The sequence below is a fragment of the Cherax quadricarinatus genome, chromosome 18 (genome assembly GCF_038502225.1).
Source record: "Cherax quadricarinatus isolate ZL_2023a chromosome 18, ASM3850222v1, whole genome shotgun sequence".
In the NCBI taxonomy this organism is placed as follows: Eukaryota; Metazoa; Arthropoda; class Malacostraca; order Decapoda; family Parastacidae; genus Cherax; species Cherax quadricarinatus.
Window position 1 is genome coordinate 30,895,600 of NC_091309.1, and position 24,119 is coordinate 30,919,718.

At 43.0% G+C, this 24,119-nt stretch overlaps 1 protein-coding gene across 5 annotated transcripts in view; it reads right to left on the reverse strand.

Moving 5' to 3' along the window:
* Positions 1-24,119, reverse strand: part of LOC128689424 (protein wntless) — a 169,422-nt gene that overhangs the window by 118,356 nt on the left and 26,947 nt on the right. For 4 of the 5 annotated variants that reach the window (XM_053777685.2, XM_053777684.2, XM_053777687.2 and 1 more), the window contains exon 2: position 1. This exon is cut by the window's left edge and continues 178 nt beyond it. The exons of the other annotated variant lie outside the window; for it this stretch is intronic. In XM_053777685.2, the coding sequence (XP_053633660.1) occupies position 1 (1 nt within the window). The remainder of the gene's footprint in view (positions 2-24,119) is intronic. 5 annotated transcript variants of the gene reach the window in all.

Below are 24,119 nucleotides of genomic sequence, written 5' to 3' on the forward strand. Positions count from 1 at the left end.
GCTAAGCAGTGAAGAGTGGGGTGTTAGGCACTGGTGCAAGGTGATGCTGTGTGTGGAAAAAAAGCTATAAAATTATGAACTAGATGCTAGGCAATGGATTGTGTTGTAAGAGGCTTTAAGCTCTAAGTGCTGGTGTGTGTATGGAAAAAAAGATACCAGTGTAAGAAACAAAATGTAGTATTTTAAAGGATGCACTCTATGCTGTGTAGCAACCCTCAATTTAAGATTCCAATAGGTGGGAGGTGTTGGGCAGTAATGGCACTTGGGGTGGACAAAGACAAGAGTTTGCCATGATCATACAATAAATGGACACTTGTCTAATTAATAAAGTTTGTTTCCAAATCAGTTGCCCCAGCAACAGACTGCCCATTGTTTATGAATCGGTTGCCCGAGGATATTTTATTCCTAATTTCTGAAATCCAGTCAATAGAGGGTTTATCAATACACACTATGAAATTTAGGTCAGGCCACATGACCTGTCCTCCTTGTTAACCCTTTGGTTGTTGCAACCCCAAATCCTGAAGTGTCTCCTGGTGTCGCAACATATTTGAAAAAAAAAAAAAATTCTCATGAAATGATAATCTTTTCCCGATGATAATGACATCAAAAGTATGAAATTTGATGGAAAACTTACGGAATTATGCTCTCACAAAGTTAGCGACCTCAGCAACATTTACACATCGGTGATTTCACCCACTTTGAGCCCTATTTTTGGCCAATTCCATTGTTCCAGCCGATCAAACTCACAGCTACTTCTTTAGAACTCCATTTGTTCTATCGACTGAGTACAAGAAACCGCCCATTTACAGATTTCAACTACCCAATAAAGTGGTCAGAAATTGGCAATTTGGCCAATTTCATGCAAATAAAAAAATGTCAGTTTCAAAGTAGGGTCCAGAATGAACAATGCAGACATTCCTGGCACTAAAATAATATTTTCTCTGTTCATCAGTCACGTCTCTAGGCCCTTGTTATAATACTCTTGCTTTCTATTTTTAATTTTTATTCACAAAAAATTGAAGATTTACTGTTATGCAGACTAATGCAATATTGTAATAACTGTATAAATAATGTCAACCCATTCTTGACTGCATATTACAATGGCTAGTTGGACATTTATTGCACAATGTTTACTCTTGAACTTCGGCAAAAATCAAACATTTCTGCTACTTTGCACTCCATTTCAAGATCCTTTTCATAGCAAAATCAGTCAAAATCACTTCTATTTCTATAATATGTTTTCCATTCTATCAAATGAGACCAAGAAAACAAGAATACAACCATAAATGCTACACGAAAATACACCTCAAATTTGGTGTTTTAATCCAAAAATGCGGTCGGGTTTTTTTTTTCTCATTATGCACTGCGTGCTGCAGGATTTTTTTTTATACTGTGCACACTGACCACATACACCCATTCTCTCACACGTGGGCCTACCAGCTTTCTCCTGCTTGATTTGAAGCCACTAGAATTTTTGAGTATATATACGTCAAACACATAGGCTCATAAGACATATACGTATATACGACTGAAACAGTCAAAGGGTTAAATCCTCATCCTTTCAAGAACTTTAATTACTGGTACCCTCATGATATTGTCCAATCTCTAATGTCTTTTAATAGGTTTAAATTAAGGGTAGCCCCTATCATAGCTGATTTTTATTTTTATTTACTAGAGGCATAGCTGCAATCTGAGATTATTTTAGCTTCATCACAGCCCTTATTGTGTTATGATTTGTACTGAAAAACAACCGAGTTAATTTGAGTATACCTTACAGACCTTGAGTGTTCAAATCAGCCTAATTTTTATATCTCTACCTGCCTAACCTACACTATACTGTTTGCCTTACAAATTTGCTTATTTTCTTTGTAGAGCCTATGTCATTCTGCCTTGGTGCATGATCCCTAAACCTAAACCAAGAACAGAATATCATTGAAAGTGTGCTTTGTGGATTTCTCACATGCAAATCTCTTCTTAATGATGATTCTTATTAGGATCAATATTATTGACCTCTGAAACACAAATTGGTTCCAAATCTTACAAAATAGATTATATATACAAGCCACATCTCAATTATAGCTAGTTATTTTATATTCTCAGATTTTATCAAATTTTTTTAGCTAGTTATTTTGTAATCCATATTTTATCAAAATCTTTTAGGTTTTTGTACTTTTTTATTTTATTTTTGAGTGATACTTTATTTGGAGAGTTAAATCTGTAGTGGAGTAAAGGAGGGGTAAGGGGGTCATCCTAGGAAAAGTTGGGGAGGAGGTAAAAGACTTTTTGTATGCAAGGGGCTTGAATATCCAACAGGTAGGTATAAAGTAGAGAGGGATAGAGGGAGAGGCACAGAGAGGGGCAGAGGTAGAGAGAGAGAGAATGTGTACTCACCTAGCTATGGTTGCAGGGGTAGAGTCACAGCTCCTGACCCTGCCTCTTCACTGGTCACTACTAAGTCACTCTTCCTGCTCAATGAGATTCAACATACCTCTTCTTAAAGCTATGTATGGTTCCTGCCTCCACTATGTCACTTGCCAGACTATTCCACTTCCTGACAACTCTATGACTAAAGAAATACTTCTTAACATCCCTTTGACTCATCTGAGTCTTCAACTTCCAATTGTAACCCCTTGTGTGTCCCATCTCTGGAACATCCTGTCTCTGTCCACCTTGACAATTCCTCACAGTAATTTGTATGTCGTTATCATGTCTCCCCTAACCCTCCTGTCCTCCAGTGTCGTCAGGCCGATTTCCCTCAACCTCTCTTCATAGGACATTCCCTTTAGCATAATAAAAGGTGATATATAAAGGACTTGACAAACCCTCTCCAAAATTTTGGGCTCTAGAAAACTGTCTAGAAACAGAGAGATAAACTTAACTAAACCAGATGAACCTCACATACAGCCTATAGACATGGCCAACAAATTTAATGTCTTCTTCTCTACTGTAGGATCAAAGCTCACAAGCCAAATTCCTAGCTCTAATACCCAGCCAAACGACTACCTCACTGGCAACTACCTAAATACTCTATATCTAGCTCCAACTAATTCTACTGAAGTCTCACTCATCATTAAATCATTAAAACCAAAGAAGGAGATCTAAATAACTTGCCACCATTCATATATAAAAAAGCATCTCATGTGCTGTCACCCATTACTGCAACACTGTTTAACAAATCTGTAGAGTCCTCAACCTTCCCATTCATACTCAAGACAGCAAGGGTTACCCCGATCCTTAAAGGAGGTATTCCAACTGATCTGAACAACTATAGACCTATATCAAACTTGCCCTTACTTTCTAAAATATTTGAAAAAATAATACACAAACGACTTTACTCGTACCTTATATCCAACAACGTATTTTACCCCTGCCAGTTTGGTTTTAGACCAAAAAAAAAAAAAAGTATGAATAATGCTATTATACAAATGCTTGAACTAATATATTAAGCCCTCGATAAAAATAAATATCCACTGGGGCTCTTCACTGACCTATGGAAAGCATTTGATACAGTGGACCACGATCTCGTGCACCTAAAACTAAACTATTATGGCATCAAAGAACATTACCTAAAATCTTATCTTAACAACAGACACCAGTATGTATATGCAAATGGAATCAACTCCACTATCCAGCCTGTAGCTGTCGGAATGCCCCAGAGTAGTGTCCTAGACCCACTCCTCTTTCTCATCTACATCAATGATCTCCCCAATGCATCTCAACTCCTTAAAACAGTTCTATTGCAGATGACACTACTTATGTCTACTCTCACTCAAATCAAGCTATACATGTACTTAGAGACACTGTAAGCAAGGAAATACTACAAATATCTACTTGGATGATGACCAACAAACTCACTTTCAAAATAGACAAAACATACTTCATGCTGTTTGGAAACAGAGCCTTAAATATCCAACTTAATATATCGATAAATGGTTCCCCCATTACAAGACACACTGAGGGTAAATTTCTAGGTCTTCACCTTGACCGTAATCTTAAATTTCATTCCCACATCCAGCATATATCCAAGAAAGTTTCCAAATCAGTAGGCATCCTTTCCAAGATACATGTGCATTACTATGGGCCCCAAACGATACTCCTTACCCAATACCACACTTTAATATATCCCTACCTCACCTATGGTATTTGTGCTTGGGGATCAACTACAGCCAGCCACCTTAAACCTTTAATAATCCAACAAAAAGCTGCTATGCAGATGATTACCAACTCCTCTGTCAGACAGCACACCCCACCATTTTTCAAAAGCCTGAACCTACTAAATGTACGAGGCATACACTTACATTATTGTGCCTACTATATATACAGAACATTAAACTCAAATATAAACCCTTCGCTTAAACTTCTTGATAGCTACAACAGAACGCACAGTCACAATAAAAGGCACAAGGCACTCTTCGACATCCCTCGTGTCAGTCTCACACTATGCAAAAATGCAATACAGATAAAGGGCTCGAAGACCTGGAATTCACTACCTGAACCAGTTAAGGAATCCCTTGACTACATACAAATTTAGGGCTATGACTAAGAATCATCTCATCTCTCAATAATAACCAAAACAACTCCTAATCAGTTTGAAGCAACTCTCCCAAATATTATATGCCCTCAAGTCTTAAAACATCTGCCAATCCATAAAATATTACCATTTGATCCATTAATTGTAATATTGTTTTTATTATGTGCAACTTCAAGATTATTATTCTTATAAACCTCCACCTTGACTACCATTCTTGTCTTGTGTAGACTTAAGTAGCTATTATGTAGTAGGATTAGTTTGTCTGAAATGCCCTGGCATGATAGTGGCTTTCTTTGTACTTAACAAATCAAAATTGTAATTACACACTGTAACCTTTGCAGAGAAATAAAATATATAATTTTTTTTTTTAATCTTTAATCTATAGCTCTAAAACTAGTCTTGTTGCAAACCTTTGCACTTTCTCTAATTTCTTGATGTGCTTGACCAGGTGTAGGTTCCAAACTAGTGCTGCATACTCCAGTATGCACCTGACATACACGGTGTACAGAGTCTTGAACGATTCCTTACTGAGGTATCGGAATGCTATTCTCAGGTTTGCCAGGCACCCATATGGTGCAGCAGTTACCTGGTTGATGTGCATGCCAGATGTGCTTGGTATTATATTCACCCCAAGATCCTTTTCCTTGAGTGAGGTTTGCAGTCTTTGGCCACATAGCCTCTACTCTGTCTGCGGTCTTCTTTGCCCTACCCCGATCTTCATGACTTTACATTTGGAAGGGTTAAATTCAAGGAGCCAGTTGATGGACCAGGCTTGCAGCCTGTCCAGGTCTCTTTGTAGTCTTGCTTGATCCTCATCAGATTTAATTCTCCTCATTAACTTCACATCATCTGCAAACAGTGACACTTCGGAGTCTATCCCTTCTGCCGTGTCATTCACATATACCAAAAATAGAACTGGTCCTAGGACTGACCCCTATGGAATCCCACTCATCACAGACGCCCACTCTGACACTTCATCATGTGCCATGACTCGTTGTTGCCTCCCTGTCAGGTATTCCCTGATCCATTGCAGTGCCCTTCCTATTATGCATGCCCGATCCTCTAGCTTTTGCATTAATCTCTTGTGAGGAACATCAAAAGCCTTCTTGCAGTCCAAGAAAATGCAATTTACCCACCCCTCTCTCTCGTGTCTTACTTCTGTTACCTTGTCACAAAACTCCAGTAGGTTTGTGACACAGAATTTTCCTTCCCTGAATCCGTGCTGGTTGTAATTTATAAGCTTGTCCCGTTCTAGGTGCTCCACCACTCTCCTCCTGATAATCTTCTCCACGACTTTGTATACTATACACATCAGTGACACTGGTCTGTAGTTTAATGCCTTGTGTCTGTCTCCTTTCTTAAAAATGGGGACTACATTTGCAGTCTTCCATACCTCAAGTAGTTGCCCAGTTTCAGTGGATGTGCTGAAAATTGTTGTTAGTGGAACACACAGCATTTCTGCTCCCTCCCTAAGGATCCATGGAGAGGTGTTGTCCAGGGGTTTCACTAGCACGTTAAGAGACAACACAATAAGTGTCAGGGGCCCAAGACTGTTCAACTGCCTCCCAGCATACATAAGAGGGATTATCAATAGACCCCTGGCTGTCTTCAAGCAGGCACTGGACAAGCACCTAAAGTCGGTACCTGACCAGCCGGGCTGTGGCTTGTACGTTGGATTGCATGCAGCCAGCAGTAACAGCCTGGTTGATCAGGCTCTGATCCACCATGAGGCCTCATCACGGACCGGGCCACAGGAGCGTTGACCCCCGGAACTCTCTCCAGGTAAACTCCAGTCCCACCGCCTCTGAAGTATCAAGTTAGTAGTGTGTGTGTGTACTCACCTATTTGTGGTTACAGGGGTTGATTCATAGCTCCTGGCCCCACTTCTTCACTGATTGATACTAGGTCCTCTCTCTCCCTGCTCCATGAGCTTATCAAACGTGTGTGATGAATGGTTTGAAAAATCGACAAGTTGAAGATTGAGACACTTATGCAACATATGGGACTCTTTATTCAGGAAACGTTTTGCCACACAGTGGCTTCATCAGTCCAATACAAACTAGGAAGGTGTAAGGAGAGGATGAAGCCACTGTGTGGTGAAACGTTTCCTGAATAAAGATTCCCATATGTTGCATAAGTGTCTCAATCTTCAGTTTTATCAAACCTCATCTTAAAACTATATACAGTTCCCGCCTCCACTACGTCACTTTTTACGCTATTCCACTGCCTGACAACTCTATGGCTGGAGAAATATTTCCTAACATCCCTTTGATTCATCTGAATCTTCAACTTCCAATTGTGACCTCTTGTTTCTGTGTCCCATCTCTGGAACATCTTGTCTTTGTCCACCTTGTCTATTCCGTGCAGTATTTTATATGTCGTTATCATGTCTCCCCTGACCCTCCTGTTCTCCAGTGTCATCAGGTCGATTTCCGTTAACCTTTCTTCGTAGGACAATCCCCTTAGCTCTGGTACTAGTCTTGTTGCAAACCTTTGCACTTTCTCTAATTTCTTGATGTGCTTGACCAGTTGTGGATTCCAAACTGTTGCTGCATACTCCAGTATGGGCCTGATGTATATGGTGTACAGAGCCTTGAATGATTCCTTACTGAGGTATTGGAACACTATCCTTAGGTTTGCCAGACACCCGTATGCTGCAGCAGTTATCTGATTGATGTGCACCTCAGGAGATGTGCTCAGTATTATACTCGCCCCAAGATTTTTTTCCTCGAGTGAGGTTTGCACTGTTTGGCCACCTAGACTATACTCAGTCTGTGGTCTTCTTTGCCCTTCCCCGATCTTCATGATTTTGCATTGGGTAGGGTTAAATTCAAGGAACCAGTTGTTGGACCAGGCTTGTAGCTTGTCCAAGTCTCTTTGTAGTCCTGCCTGATCCTCAGCCGATTTTATTCTCATCACTAACCTCACATCATCTGCAAACAAGGACACTTCTGAGTCTATCCTTTCTGTTATGTCTTTCATATATACCAAAAACAGCACAGGTCCTAGGACTGGCCCCTGTGGAACCCCGCTTGTCACAGGTGCCCACTCTGACACCTTGTCACGTACCATGACTCATTGTTGCCTCCCTGTCAGATATTCTCTGATCCATTGCAGTGCCTTTCCTGTTATGTGTGCCTAATCCTCTAGCTTTTGCATTAACCTTTTGTGAGGAACTGTGTCGAAGACCTTCTTGCAGTCCAAGAAAACGCAGTCTATCCACCCTTCTCTCTCGTGTCTTACCTCTGTCACCTTGCCATGAAACTCCAGTAGGTTTGTGACACAGGATTTTCCTTCCCTGAAACCGTGCTGATTGTCGTTTATAAGCTTGTGTCTTTCAAGGTGCTCCACCACTCTCCTCCTGATGATGATCTCCATGACTTAGCATACTATACATTTTAGTGATACAGGTCTGTAGTTTAATGCCTCATGTCTGTCTCCTTTTTTAAAAATTAGGACTACATTTGCCATCTTACATACCTCAGGAAGTTGTTCAGTTTCAATGGATGTGTTGAAAATCTTCATTAGTGGCACACACAGCATCTCTGCTCCCTTTCTAAGACCCACGGAGAGATGTTATCTGGTCCCACCGCCTTTGAGGTATGAAGTTCACATAGCAGCTGCTTCACCTCCTCCTCAGTTGTGTGTACCTCATCCAGCACTTGTTGGTGCACCTTCCTGTTCTGAATTCCTTCCTGTCTCCACTGTAAATGCTTCTTTACATCTCATGTTGAGCTCCTCACATACCTCTTGGTCGTTTATTGTGAACTCCCCACCCTCCCTCCTCAGCCTGATTACCTGGTCCTTGACTGTTGTTTTCCTCCTGATGTGGCTATAAAACAGCTTCGGGTCAGACTTGACTTTTGATGCTATGTCATTTTCGTATTGTCGCTGAGCCTCCCTTCTTGTCTGTGCATATTCATTTCTGGCACTTCGGCTGATCTCTTTATTTTCCTGGGTCCTTTGTCTTCTGTACTTTTTCCATTCACTAGTGCATCTAGTTTTTGCCTCCCTACACCTTTGGGTGAACCAAGGACTCATTCTGGTCTTCTCATTACTTCTGTTTCCTTTGAGAACAAACCTCTCCTCTGCCTCCTTGCATTTTGTTGTCACATAGACCATCATTTCTTTTACTGGTTTTCCTGTCAGTTCTCTCTCCCACTGAACGTCTTGCAGAAAGTTCCTCATGCCTGAGTAGTCCCCCCTTTTGTAGTTTGGTTTTCCTGTCCTATTCCTGCTACTCTCTCCACTTGTAGCTCAACTATGTCATCAAAGCACAGAACCCCATGATGACTAGCTCCAAGGGGCCTTTTGTACGTGATATCCTCAATGTCCAAACTACTCAAGGTGAATACTAGGTCCAGTCTTGCTGGATCATCCTCACCTCTCTCTCTGGCAGTGTCTCTAACACGCTGATGCATGAGGTTTTCCAGTATCACATCCATCATCTTGGCTCTCCATGTTTTGGGACCCCCATGGGGCTCCAGGTTTTCCCAGTCAATCTCCTTGTGATTGAAATCACCCATAACTAGTAACTTTGCTCCCCTATGCGAGTTCTTCTGACTTCCTCAGCTAGTGTGTCAACCATTGCTCTGTTGCTCTCATATTCTTCTCATGGCCTCCTGCAGTTCTGTGGCAGGTTGTACATTACTGCAATTATCACCTTATGGCCCTCAGACTGGACTGTTCTTACTAAGTAGTCCCTTTTGCCCATTCCTTCCATTTCCTCAAATCCCCACCAGTTTTTAAATGAGCGGTGCAACTCCTCCTCCCCCTCTGCTCCCTCTATCTTTCCTGAGGATTTGATATCTGGGTGGAAAGATTGCATCTGTTATCATCCTGGCGAGTTTCGTTTCTGTGAGTCCTTTTATATCTGGGGATGTCTCCTTGATTCGTTCATACCACTCCTCATACTTATTTGTTTTTCTCTCTGCATTTGTATACCTTACCTTCAACTTCTTTTCTAAAACTGTTTTCTGGGGGGTACATTGGGGTTGGGAAAGTGGGAGACCTGATGAGGAACTATGAGTGGTTGCTGTGAGAGTGGAGTTTGTAATGAGGTAGGTGGGGGCACTGGATATGGCATGTGAGTTTTGGGTTAGAATGTTTGGTTGCATTGGGGTTGTCCTGGTTGGGGGACTTCTGTAGGTGGTTGCGAGGGAAATTGTATTTGAGCTTCCTCCTGAGTCTGGGTTCTCCTGTCCATCTCCATCTTCACCTTTCTTTCCTCCTTTCGTCTTTGTACCCTCTCTTTCAGTTTCTGCCTTTCTTCTCGTGTTCTGTCGCGGTCAAGATACACCTTCAGGTAAGCCGGCATGTCCGGATCCTGTTTCGAGTCAATTCTGCCTTGAAAGTCACTTTGACTGGCTGGGTTCTTCTTCTTGTACTCATTTAATTGTTCTCACCTAACTGTGGTTTCAGGGGGTCGAGACTCAGCACCTGGACCCACCTCTTCACTGAGTGCTACTAGGTCTTCTCTCTCCCTGCTCCATGAGCTTTATCATACCTCATCTTAAAGCTATGTATGGTTCCTGCCTCCACTACCTCACTTGCTAGGCTATTCCACTTCATGACTATTCTATGACTCATCTGGGTCTTCAACTTTCAATTATGACCCCTTGTTCCTGTGTCCCCTCTCTTGAACATCCTCTGCGTGTGTGTGTGTGTGTGTGTGTGTGTGTGTGTGTGTGTGTGTGTGTGTGTGTGTGTGTGTGTGTGTGTGTGTGTGTGTGTGTGTGTGTGTGTGTGTATGCGGGGCCCCCACGCAAGCACGAGTTTGTTTGAGATATGAGTGAGTGCTGTTGGAGTGTTATTATTATTATTATAATCAAAAAGAAGCGCTAAGCCACAAGGACTATACAGACTGTTGGAGTGTAAGGCAACATTTATTAACCCTTTTGACTGTTTCGGCTGTATATATATGTCTTACGAGCCAGTGTTTCAGACATATGTATACATGTACTCAATAATTCTAGCAGTTTCAAATCAAGCAGGAGAAAGCTGGTAGGCCCACATGTGAGAGAATGGGTCTGTGTGGTCAGTGTGCACTGTATAAAAAAAATCTTGCAGCACGCAGCGCATGAGAGAAAAAAACTCTGTGTTTTTGGATTAAAACGCCGACTTTGAGGTGTATTTTCCTATAGTATTTATGGTTGTATTCTCGTTTTCTTGGTCTCACTTGATAGAATGGAAAACATATTACAGAAATAGAGATGATTTTGATTAGTTTCACAATGAAAACAACCTTGAAATTGAGCTCAAAATAGCGGAAATGTTCGATTTCTACCAATGTTCAAGAGTAAGCAAATCACACCACACATCCAATACACGTCAATTGGGGAGTCTAATATTCTTTCACTAGTGCACTGATATTATTTATACCATTTTTAAAATAATGCAGTAGTGAATAAAATCAGTAGTGTATAAAAAAATCAAAATAGAAAGCAAGAGTAATGTAAAAGGGGCCTGGAGGCATGACTAATGGTCAGAGGATATGTTATTTTAGTGCCAAGAATGTCTGCATTGTTTATTCTGGACCCTATTTTGAAACTGGCATCTTTTTTAATTTGCGTGAAATTGGCTAAATTGCCAAATTCTGACCACTTTACTGGGTAGTTAAAATTGGTAAATGGGCAGTTTCTTGTACTCATCTGATAGAAAAAATTGGAGTTCTTCAGAAATAGCTATGAGTTTGGTCAACTGGAACAATGGAATTGGCCGAAAATAGGGCTCAAATTCGGCGAAATCGTCGATGTGTATACAAGCGGTAGATACATTGTTGTGGTCTTTGAAGGCGAGATTCTCTGACATTATCACGCCCAGGTCCTTCACATTACTTTTTCGCTCTATTGTATGGTTAGAATTTGTTGTATACCTTGATACAGTCAGGGTATACAACATCGCTGAGATCGCTAACTTTGCGGGAGCGTAATTCCATAAGTTTTCGATCAAATTTCATACTTTTGGTATCATTATTATCGGGAAAAGATTCTTTATCATTTCATAAGCAAAAGTAATTTTTTTTTCTTTTCCAAAAATTTTTTGACTCCAGGAGACACTAAAGGATTTGGGGCTGCAACAGTCAAAGGGTTAAGATAAGATAAGATTTCGTTCGGATTTTTAACCCCGGAGGGTTAGCCACCCAGGATAACCCAAGAAAGTCAGTGCGTCATCGAGGACTGTCTAACTTATTTCCATTGGGGTCCTTAATCTTGTCCCCCAGGATGCGACCCACACCAGTCGACTAACACCCAGGTACCTATTTGCTGCTAGGTGAACAGGACAATAGGTGTAAGGAAACGTGTCGGAATTTCCACCCGCCGGGAATCGAACCCGGGCCCTCCGTGTGTGAAGCGGGAGTTTTAGCCACCAGACCACTGGGCCACCGTTAAGGGATTCAAGGGAAACTGGTTAGCCAGACTCAAGTCCTGGAGGTGGAAAGTACAGTACCTGCACTCTGATGGAGGGGTGGGGATACTGAAGGTTGGAGGGGCATCCAAGCTATAATGTCAGCACCTCTGGCAAGACAGTGACAGTGAAAGAGTTTCTTCTTTTTCTGGTCACCCTACCTCAGTAAGAGATGGCCAGCGTATAAAAAAGAACGGTTAATGAAAACAATGTTTAGGGACAAATGTTTAATGTTAGAGAAGTCTCCAATTAAACAGAATAAACAGAGACTTAGTTTTTTGGATCAATATTTTACTGCTTTGTTATGTTTATGCATGTACAATGTACCAGTACTATGACAGTTTTTTTTAGAGTAGGATGCGCCAGTAAAAGTGAATTCCATGGTTTTCAGGAGAGTGTGACCGAAAGCAGTGCCCAGGATAACGTAATTAGTGATGAAAACCCATATGACCCACAACCTTCCACTTCTGGTGCTGGGCAGTCTCACATTCACTTGTACCAGGATGAAAGAGAAAACTTTCCCCATGTACAGGACTCAGATGTGAGCAATGAAAGTGATAGTGATTTCCAAGATATTGAAAGCAATTCGAGTTGTGACAGCGAGGGGAAATATTCTCCAGCAAAGATGCAGTATGTACGATGCAGCATGCGTTCTGGTAGTGTGCCATATGCCATTCCAAGGAAAAGGAATAAATCTCGGAGTACATCCCGTGGCCCTACACCACGAACTGATAGTGAAGATGATATTGTTACAATGGGGATGCGTAATGTGCATGGGGCAGAAGGTGGCAGTGGCATGAGTCATGTGGCACCAGCAGTGGGCCACACTGCTACCCACACTGCTAACTCAGCACAGCCACAACCAGCTTCAACCACCCCCACACTCCCACAACCTGCACAACCACAACCACGACCACCTGTCAATATCCAGTACCCACCAGCAGACCACATATGGGATTGGCAGAAAGGTGCCAATTTTGTTCCCAATCCCCATGAGTTTGATGAAACACAAAGTGGAATGTGGCCATCTTGTACACTTGGAAAAAATGCCACTGAACTGGAATGGTTTCAATTATTCTTCGATGAACCCCTGATGGAAATTATTGTCAGGGGAAAGCAACACATACTACGAGTACACCAGGGCAAACAATTCTTTCACCAAGGTCATGGCTACACCAGTGGAAGGACACAACTGTGGCAGAGATGTACCTGTTCTTTCCCACAATAATGCTAATACCACATGTATAAGAACATAAGAACATAAGAACATAAGAACGAAGGAACACTGCAGAAGGCCTACTGGCCCATGCGAGGCAGGTCCAAGTCCCTACCGGCTTAAGCCAATGCACCCAACCTAGTCAGGTCAGGTCACATTGACTTAAGGGAGGAACACGGCAACCGACCTGTTAGCACAAGCTATCAGGTCCAACTCACACCCACCCACATCTACTCATGTATTTATCCAACCTATTTTTAAAGCTACACAACGTTCTGGCCTCTATAACGGTACTTGGGAGTTTGTTCCACTCATCCACAACTCTATTACCAAACCAGTACTTTCCTATATCCCTCCTGAATCTGAATTTTTCCAACTTAAAACCATTGCTGCGAGTCCTGTCTAGGCTAGATATTTTCAGCACACTATTTACATCCCCTTTATTTATTCCTGTCTTCCACTTATAAACCTCAATCATATCCCCCCTAATTCTACGTCTTTCTAGAGAGTGCAGTTTCAGGGCCCTTAGTCTATCCTCATAGGGAAGGTTTCTGATACATGGGATCATCTTTGTCATCCTCCTTTGTACATTTTCCAGAGAATTTATATCCATTCTGTAATACGGTGACCAAAACTGTGCAGCATAATCTAAATGAGGCCTAACCAAGGATGTATAGAGTTGAAGAACAACCTGAGGACTCCTATTATTTATGCTTCTTGATATGAAGCCAAGGATTCTATTAGCTTTATTGCGAACACTTATGCACTGTTGTCTTGGTTTCAGATTACTGCTAACCAGAACTCCTAAATCTTTTTCGCAATCCGTAATATTAAGATCTACATTATTTAGTTTATATGTGGCATGGTTATTGTCCTGTCCAACATTTAGAACTTTGCATTTGTCTATATTAAACTTCATCTGCCACTTCTCCGACCACTGCATCAGTCTATTCAAATCTTCCTGGAGTGCTCGAATGTCCTCGTCAGAATGAATTCGACGGCCTATTTTGGTGTCATCGGCAAACTTGCCGATGTCGCTCTTTATGCCCTCATCTATGTCGTTTATGTAGATTGTGAACAGCAGGGGGCCCAACACTGACCCCTGTGGAACACCGCTCGTGACGCTTCCCCACTCTGATTTCTCCCCATTTATGCAAACTCTCTGCTGCCTATTTGTCAACCATGCCTCTATCCAGGAAAAAATTTCTCCTCCTATTCCATGTGCTTTAATTTTCCTCAATAGTCTCTGATGTGGGACCCTGTCAAAAGCCTTACTGAAGTCCATATACACAATATCATATTCATTACCATGATCTACCTCCTCAAATACCTTAGTGAAAAAAGTTAATAAATTCGTAAGGCAGGAACGCCCCTTTGTAAAACCATGCTGAGATTCGTTGATTAATTTATGCTTTTCAAGGTGGCTACGAACTGCCTCGGCAATTATTGATTCCATAAATTTTCCCACTATGGAGGTTAGGCTTATTGGTCTATAGTTCGAAGCTAAGGACCTGTCACCTGTTTTGAAAATAGGTATCACATTTGCCATTTTCCACTTATCTGGCACCATGCCAGTTTGTAGTGATATGTTGAAAAGATTAGCCAAAGGTGTGCTAAGCTCCTCTTTACATTCCTTTAGAACCCTTGCATACAGTTCATCAGGGCCTGGGGATTTGTTAGGTTTTAATTTATCTATTTGCCTAAGGACCATGTCACTTGTGACCCTAATAGTGCACAGTTTATTATCGTCCTGTTCTACATAATTTATCATTACTGGAATATCGCTGGTATCCTCCTGTGTAAAAACTGAGAGGAAGTATGTGTTAAAAATTCTACACATTTCCTTATCACTGTCAGTGAGCTGACCCGAGGAACTTTTGAGTGGGCCTATCTTGTCCCTGATCTTACTTCTGTATACCTGAAAGAATCCTTTTGGGTTAGTCTTCGATTCTCTTGCAACTTTAACCTCATAATCTCTATTTGCTTTTCTAATTCCCTTTTTTATTTCTCTCTTTAACTGAATATATCGATTTCTTAATTGCCCCTCTCCTCTTTTGATTTGCCTATATATGCCTCTCTTTTGACCAATCAGATATTTTAATCTATTGTTCATCCATTTAGGATCATTTTTGTTTGATCTGATTTCCCTATTTGGAACATAATTTGACTGAGCAGCTAGAACTATGCCCTGGAAAGCATCATATCGGCAACCATCACCACCTACCTGACCCCTAGTCAGGTCATTCCAGTTCAGCCCACCTAAGTAATTTTTCAGTCCTATGAAATCAGCCAAGCGAAAGTCAGGGACGGAGACTTGATTGCCATTATTAGGGGAATTCCATGATATGTTAAAACTGAGTGATTTGTGATCACTCTCCCCAAGCTCATCATTAACCTCAAGATTATTAATTAGTGTTTCCCTACTGGCAAGAACCAAGTCAAGGAGGTTATTTCCCCTAGTTGGCTCTGTCACAAACTGTTTTAAAAAACAATCCTGGATCGTATCAAGAAAGTCACCCGACTCTAAATTTCCTGTCAAATTGCTCCAGTCAATCTGTCTATAGTTGAAATCTCCCATTAGCACAACATTTTCGTATGTAGATGCCTTACGAATTTCGTCCCATAGAAGTTTACTGCACTCCCTATCAAGATTTGGGGCCCTGTAAATCACACCCAAAATTAGTTTTTCTCGGCCCTCGAGAAGCTGTAACCAAACAGATTCAGTGGCTGACGCTTCTAATTTAATATCTTGTCTAACACAACAATTTAAATTGTCTCTGACATACATCGCTACTCCACCACCTTTCCTGTTGACCCTGTCAGTGTGGAATAATTTATAGCCTTGTATGTGACATTCAGAGGGCATCGCTCTATCTTTCAGATTGAGCCAGGTCTCTGTTATAGCAATAATATCTATGTTTCCTGCACTTGCAATTAATCTTAGCTCATCTATCTTATTTCTAACACTCCTGCTATTAGTATAGTAAACCTTAAGGGAGCTAGTCCCTTGCTGCCCTCTGCTGTCCCCCTTTGTTTGCTGACCTGTTCTATTGTCTTTATTTATAACTTCATGCTGAATGCCTTTTATACATTTACTGTTTCCAACCCTAGTGTTGCAACCTGCTTGTTTCCCACACACACCCATACCTCTATCTTCCATCAGTTTAAAATCATAGGCATTTCACCAATGGCCTTCTCAATCGAGTCTGCAAGTGCTACCACCCCTGCCCCAGAGAGATGAACCCCATCCCTTGCATACATATCATGTTTGCCATAAAAGTTGTTCCAGTTGTCAATGAATGGGATTGCAAGTTCCTTGCAGTATCTGTCTAGCCAGCAATTTACACCAATTGCCCTAGACAACCATTCATTTCCTACTCCCCTTCTAGGCAAGATGCTACATATGATTGGGATCCCTCCCTTAGACTTAATGAAATCTATAGCTGACCTGTACTTATCTAGCAGCTCTTCTCTCCTACCCTTCCCAATATCATTTCCACCAGCACTGAGACAGATAATGGGCTTGTTCCCATTACCTGACATGATATTATCCAGTCTGTTGACAATGTCCCCAACACCAGCTCCAGGGAAGCACACTCTATCTCTCATCTTCTTATTCCTATTACAAAAAGCACGATCAACATATCTTACCTGAGAGTCACCAACCACAAGAATGCGCTTACCTTCATTAGCAGGGGCAGTAGTACCCTTACCTTCACTGGGCACTGAAGTACATTCATCCTGGAGAACAGAGAAGCGATTTCCTACCTTCAGATCTGCACTCTTAACTTTCCTTACTCTGATGCGCCTCCCATTACTGTGAACAACTCGCCACTTGTAGCAGGTGCTGGGCTGCACCTCACTGCTGGTAGCCGTTGCTACCACCCCACCTACAGCCTCCTCACAGTGAGAGACAGACTGCACCTCACTGCTAGAAGCCTCATTCCCCACATCTCCAACCACCTCACACTCTCTCCCAGGCCCATTGAGGTGGACCTTCAGCCTCCTAATCTCCTCCTGGAGAAGCAAGACCTCCTCCTTCAACTCTCCAACCTCAGCTTTTAAAACACTGTAGAAGCAAGCCATGCTTTGTAACCGTCCACGCTAATCCCCAAGCAGCTCAGGGTCTGTGACCTCACGTGACGACTGACCACTGAACACTGTCACCACACACTGGACGACAGACCACCTGCTTTCAACCCAATCTTTCAGCGACATTATACCAGTGAATTGATTTCTACTGCTGTTACATATGCTAAACTTCTCAGACAAAACAAGGCCTGACAGAAATGACAGGTTATATAAGATTAGGAATGTGCTTATGTACTGATATAAAAGTGCTGTATGTAATTTTATCCCTTCAGGAAGCTTGCTATTGGCAAGTCTTTGATTTTGTTCAAAGGCAGACTGTCATTAAAGCAGTATATACCAAGCAAGAGGAAATGCTTCCTTTGGTATGAAGTTATTTGTACCGTGTGATTGCAAAAGTGGTCTGGTTTTGGATATAATTGTGTACGCTGGTAGTAATACATTGAGAGATACCAGGAAGTTATTGGGTATCTCTGGTGATGTGGTTAGAACAATGATGGAACCATATCTTGGTACAGGGCATATAACTGGTACACAAGCCCCTTACTTGGTGATTTCTTGCAAGTGAACATGACAGACGTGTGTGGCACAGTGTATGGAAATCATAAACATGTGCCTAGGTTCGACGCAGGCACACTCAGAGGTGAGGTGCAGGCATTTGCTGCCCATGACATCATGGCATTTCAGTGGCATGACAAACGTGATGTCACATTGTTGACATCAGTTCGCCGACACGAAATGGCAGACACTGGCAAGCAGAATAGAGACCAGTGAACCCATTCTAAAACCTGCAGCTGTGGACTACAACCTCAATATGCACTTAGTGGACAAACGTGACTTGCAGATTGGGTTTGCTGATTGTGTTCACAAGAGTTATAAGTGGTACATAAAACTCTTTTTCCATCTTCTTAATATTTCCATGCTGAGTATGGTGAATTTTGTTTGTCAGTTGTCAGACAAATAATATTCAAGTACCAAGGAACAACACCTGCAATAGACCAGCGCCCATGAAATTATCAACGCATACCCTCTCGTCTGAGGCCTGGTGATCACTACCCCATATAACTCCCTCCTACTACTTTCAAGAAAACTGCTCAGAAGAGGCGTTATGTCTGTGCACATACCACAAAATGCCCACAAAAACGAAGAGACACTCGTTTTATGTGTGAGGAGTGTAAAATACCACTGTGCATATACCCATGTTTCAAAGAATTCCAAAAGCTGCAGCAGTTCTAGGTAAGTGTCCAGTGACTGTACATTTCTATATACAGTGGAACCTTGACTTATGAGTTTTTGAGATACGAGCCATCCCTGGGTCGATTTTTTTTACTCTGAGTTACATGCCAACATTTCAGTTAGGAGCCAGCTCCCTCTTCCCCCTCAACCCAAAACCTGGACACCTTGCTTGTTTATCTATGATTTCATGCTTTAATTCCATGGAAATTATTCTCTTTTTCTTCTCAGAATAATAATAATAATATATTATTATTAGTCAAGTCACTCTAAGTCAGTCAAGTCATACGGTCAGTCAGTCAAGTCATTAAGTCAGATTACTCAGTAAGTCAGTAAAGTCACTCAGTAAGTCAGTCAAGTCACTCAGGAAGTCAGTCAGTCAGTTCAGTCAGTCACACAAACTCATGTTAACCTCTTTTTCTGTGTACAGTGGTCCCTTGATAATTGTAGTTCTCGGGAATCGTAGATTTCGGAAATCGTAGGGATATTTTCGTATAAACATGGGCTCGCTAATCGTAGGCTGACTCGCAAATAGTAGGTCGTCCGCACAGTGTGAGCCGGGGCGGCCTCCCTACCCAGCCAGTGTGGCATTGTTTACCAGTGAGCGAAGGTCCCCTCACGTGCTCCTACGAAATATTTCATAATATTCCACTCATTTTAGTGCTTGCAAGTACTAAATAAGCTACCATGGCTCCAAAGAAAGCTCCTAGTGCCAAGCCTGTGGTAAAGAAGGTGAGAAATACGATTGAATTTAAGAAAAACATCATTGAACAATATGAAAGTGGCACAAGTGCGGCCGAACTGATCAGGAAGTATAAGAAACCCTAAGATTTATGGAGAAACATCACCCTGACAAGGCTGTTGCAAGCCATGTTAGCAACATGTACAGTGACAAAGTCTTGGACCATTTTAGGGAAGTGTTAAGGAGACGCCAGAAACAGAGCTCTCCCTACAGTTATTTTGCGAGACAGGACTCCAGTGACTCTCAAGCTGGTCCTAGTGGCATTAAGAAACAGAGAAGAGAAGCAACCCCAGAAAAGCAATTGGTACCTGAGGTGTTGCTGGAAGGGGATTCCCCTTCCAAACTGTAAACAATCCAATCTCTCTCCTCCTCCAGTCTCCCAAACACTAAGAAGAATCTCCAATAAAGGTAAGTGTTATGCTGTTAATGTTTCATTCATCATTTCGCATTGTATTATGTACATCTATATTTCATGTAAAAAAAACTTGTTTTAATACTTCTGGGTGTCAGAAACGGATTAATTGTATTTACATTATTTCTTATGGGGAAAAATGATTCGAAAATCGTAGATTTCGATAATAGTAGCAACTCCAGGAACGGATTAACTACGAAAAACGAGGGACCACTGTACAATGTAACACGTCAGTTACAGCTGCAGGTTATGACTTGTTTAATATCTTTGTTAATTCTAAGACTTAGTGCTTATTACTCTTCATGGCACTTTCAGCAACACTGGTATGGCTACTGGGTGTCATGATTGCTTGGCAGATACAAGATACAGTATAGTAATTAAAATATCATAACAGAATTGACAAACAGCTGCCTTGTAGCAGAGAAAGACTGGACACTTATGAGTTAGGAATGCTGGGATGGTGGGGGTGTCTGGGAGTGGTAGGGGATGGTGGGGTGGTGTTGGGGAGTGGTAGGGGATGGTGGGGGGTGGTGTCGGGGAGTGGTAGGGGAGGGTGGGAGGTGGTGTCGGGGAGTGGTAGGGGATGGTGGGGGGTGGTGTTGGGGAGTGGTAGGGGATGGCAGGAAGTGGTGTCGGGGAGTGGTAGGGGATGGTGGAGTGGTGTCGGGGAGTGGTAGGGGATGGTGGAGTGGTGTCGGGGAGTGGTAGGGGATGGTGGGGGGTGGTGTCGGGGAGTGGTAGGGGATGGTGGGGGTGGTGTTGGGGAGTGGTAGGGGATGGTGGGGGGTGGTGTTGGGGAGTGGTAGGGGATGGTGGGAGGTGGTGTCGGGGAGTGGTAGGGGATGGTGGGGGGTGGTGTCGGGGAGTGGTAGGGAATGGTGGGGAGTGGTAGGGGATGGTGGGGGGTGGTGTCGGGGAGTGGTAGGGGATGGTGGGGGGTGGTGTCGGGGAGTGGTAGGGGATGGTGGGAAGTGGTGTCTGAGTGGTAGGGGATGGTGGGAGGTGGTGTCGGGGAGTGGTAGGGGATGGTGTCGTGGAGTGGTAGGGGATGGTGGGAAGTGGTGTCTGAGTGGTAGGGGATGGCGGGAGGTGGTGTCAAGGAGTGGAAGGGGATGGCGAGAGGTGGTGTCGGGGAGTGGTAGGGGATGGCAGGAGGTGGTGTCGGGGAGTGGTAGGGGATGGCGAGAGGTGGTGTCGGGGAGTGGTAGGGGATGGTGGGGGGTGGTGTCAGGGAGTGGTAGGGGATGGAAGGAGGTGGTGTCGGGGAGTGGTAGGGAATGGTGAGGGGTGGTGTCGGGGAGTGGTAAGGAATGGCGGGAGGTGGTGTCGGGGATGGGGGGGGGGGGTGTTGGGGAGTGGTGTCGGGGATGGTGGGGGGGGGTGTCGGGGCGTGGTAGGGGATGGTGGGGGGTGGTGTTGGGGAGTGGTAGGGGATGGTGGGTGGTGGTGTCGGGGAGTGGTAGGGGATGGTGGGGGGTGGTGTCGGGGAGTGGTAGGGGATGGTGGGGGGTGGTGTTGGGGAGTGGTAGGGGATGGTGTCGGGGAGTGGTAGGGGATGGTGGGAGGTGGTGTCGGGGAGTGGTAGGGGATGGTGGGGGGTGGTGTCAGGGAGTGGTAGGGGATGGTGGGGGGTGGTGTCAGGGAGTGGTAGGGGATGGTGGGGGGTGGTGTCAGGGAGTGGTAGGGGATGGTGGGAGGTGGTGTCGGGGAGTGGTAGGGGATGGTGGGGGGTGGTGTCGGGGAGTGGTAGGGGATGGTGGGGGGTGGTGTCGGGGAGTGGTAGGGGATGGTGGGGGATGGTGTCGGGGAGTGGTAGGGGATGGTGGGTAGTGGTGTCGGGGAGTGGTAGGGGATGGTGGGGGGTGGTGTCGGGGAGTGGTAGGGGATGGTGGGGGGTGGTGTCGGGGAGTGGTAGGGGATGGTGGGGGGTGGTGTCGGGGAGTGGTAGGGGATGGCGGGAGGTGGTGTCGGGGAGTGGTAGGGGATGGTGTGAGGTGGTGTCAGGGAGTGGTAGGGGATGGTGGGGGGTGGTGTCGGGGAGTGGTAAGGGATGGTGGGGGGTGGTGTCGGGGAGTGGTAGGGGATGGTGGGGGGTGGTGTGGGGGTGGTGTGGGGGTGGTGTTGGGGAGTGGTAGGGGATGGTGCGGGTGGTGTCAGGGAGTGGTAGGGGATGGTGGGGGGTGGTGTCAGGGAGTGGTAAGGGAAGGTGGGGGGTGGTGTCGGGAGTGGTAGGGGATGGTGGGGGTGGTGTCAGGGAGTGGTAGGGGATGGTGGGGGGTGGTGTCAGGGAGTGGTAGGGGATGCGACCCACACCAGTCCACTAACACCCAGGATGTTACCCACACCAGTCCACTAACACCCAGGATGTTACCCACACCAGTCCACTAACACCCAGGATGTGACCCACACCAGTCCACTAACACCCAGGATGTTACCCACACCAGTCCACTAACACCCAGGATGTTACCCACACCAGTCCACTAACACCCAGGATGTTACCCACACCAGTCCACTAACACCCAGGATGTGACCCACACCAGTCCACTAACACCCAGGATGTTACTCACACCAGTCCACTAACACCCAGGATGTTACCCACACCAGTCCACTAACACCCAGGATGGGACCCACAGCAGTCCACTAATTACCAGGATGCGACCCCCACCAGTCCACTAACTTCCAGGATGTGACCCACACCAGTTGACTGATACCCAGGTTCCCACTTTACTGATGGGTGAACATATACAGTCAGTGTAAGGAAACAAGTCCAATGTATCTATCATGTGCCGTGAATCGAACCCGGACCCTCATCTAAGTAAGTTTACTCAGAAGAAACTTCAACCAAACCCTAAGTTTATTTAGGTACAAGTACACACAAGTACACTTACAAAAATTTAAGTGTCTATGATTGTTATACATAGTAACATAGTAAATTATCTAACAACTGTGAAAAAAGACAGTTACTCATTTCCATTGGGGTTCTTAGTTTCCATTGATGATGCATAGTTAATGTTGACCCTCAAAACCCTCTCCAGGTAAACTCCAGGTACACATCACTAATGATCACTGTACATCACTAATGATAATATTCATTATTCTTACCTGTCCATTTAATTTTGTTTATCACTACTTGTTTTTTAGTCACTTTTCATTGTGTATACAATTAGTGTATATTCCAATTACTTTTTTGCAAGTACCAAAACTATCTTTTGCTAGCTAGTACCAACTACCTCATTTTTTTTTTTTTTTTTTTTACTTTTTATTGTGCAATAAACTGCTCAATTTATTTAATATTACAAATCAAATCTTACTCCTAAACCAATATTATTTCATAGTGACCATCTGTCCATTTAACTTTGTTTACCATTACTTAATTTTAGTCCCTTATATATTTTCTCCTTTATTTTAGCTTTATATAACTACCCTAGTTTATATATTCACAATTGTTAAAATAATCAAGGTGCTATTCTCAGGTGCTAAAGTAGAATAAGTTCACAATTTTGCCATTATATTCCAAAGCTCATTTATTTGATTACCACTTTATTGTTCACCACAACTTATATTAGTCCCTTTTATATTATAATTTTATACTATAATTCTAACTTTAAAGAATTACCTTTATAGTACTACCTACTATCATATTCCCAAGCTCCATTATTTGATCATCACTTTATTTGTATTAGTCCCTTTTATATTGTCTCCTTTATTTTAGCTTAAAAAAAAAAAAAAAAAAAAAAAAAAAAAAAAAAAACCTTAGCTCATTATTTTACATTTGTTAAATAATTCAGGTGCTATTTTTTAGCTTAAGACTATTTACTTTGTTTTATACCTAATTCTAACTATAGATTCACTACAAATCTTATGATTACAAGCATTGATCTTGATACCAACCTCTTATTTAATGACTTAAATGAATCAAACAGTTACTGTAATTACTACACTGCAGAACAATCAAAGGCACTTCTCAGTGCCAACAACAACATAACTATCTTTAACAACAATATCAGATCTTTAAGCAAGCATTACGATGACCTCATAGCATTACTAAATTCCTTACATGCCAATATGTCCATCATTACACTAACTGAAACCTGGCTAAAGCCTGATAGTACAGATGTCTATGCCATTCTTGGTTACACAGCCATACACAACTGTAGGCCAGACCAACAAGGGGGTGGCACAGCCATATACTACTCAGACCAACTAGAATGTATCACTAATACCTGCACAAGGGATGAACATGGGGAATATATAATAGCCAAATTCAAATCCAAATACCTACAAAAACCTCTCACATTGATAAACATCTACAGAGTTCCACAGTCAAACATTAGCCAATTTAGTCAAAACCTAGGAAGTATGATAACTGATGCACGCATGAACAAAGATCACTTACTACTCTCAGGTGACTTAAATATAAATCTCCTGAAAGACCAGGACCCACACGTTACTGAATTCACAAACACAATGAGTAACTGTATGTTGCTAC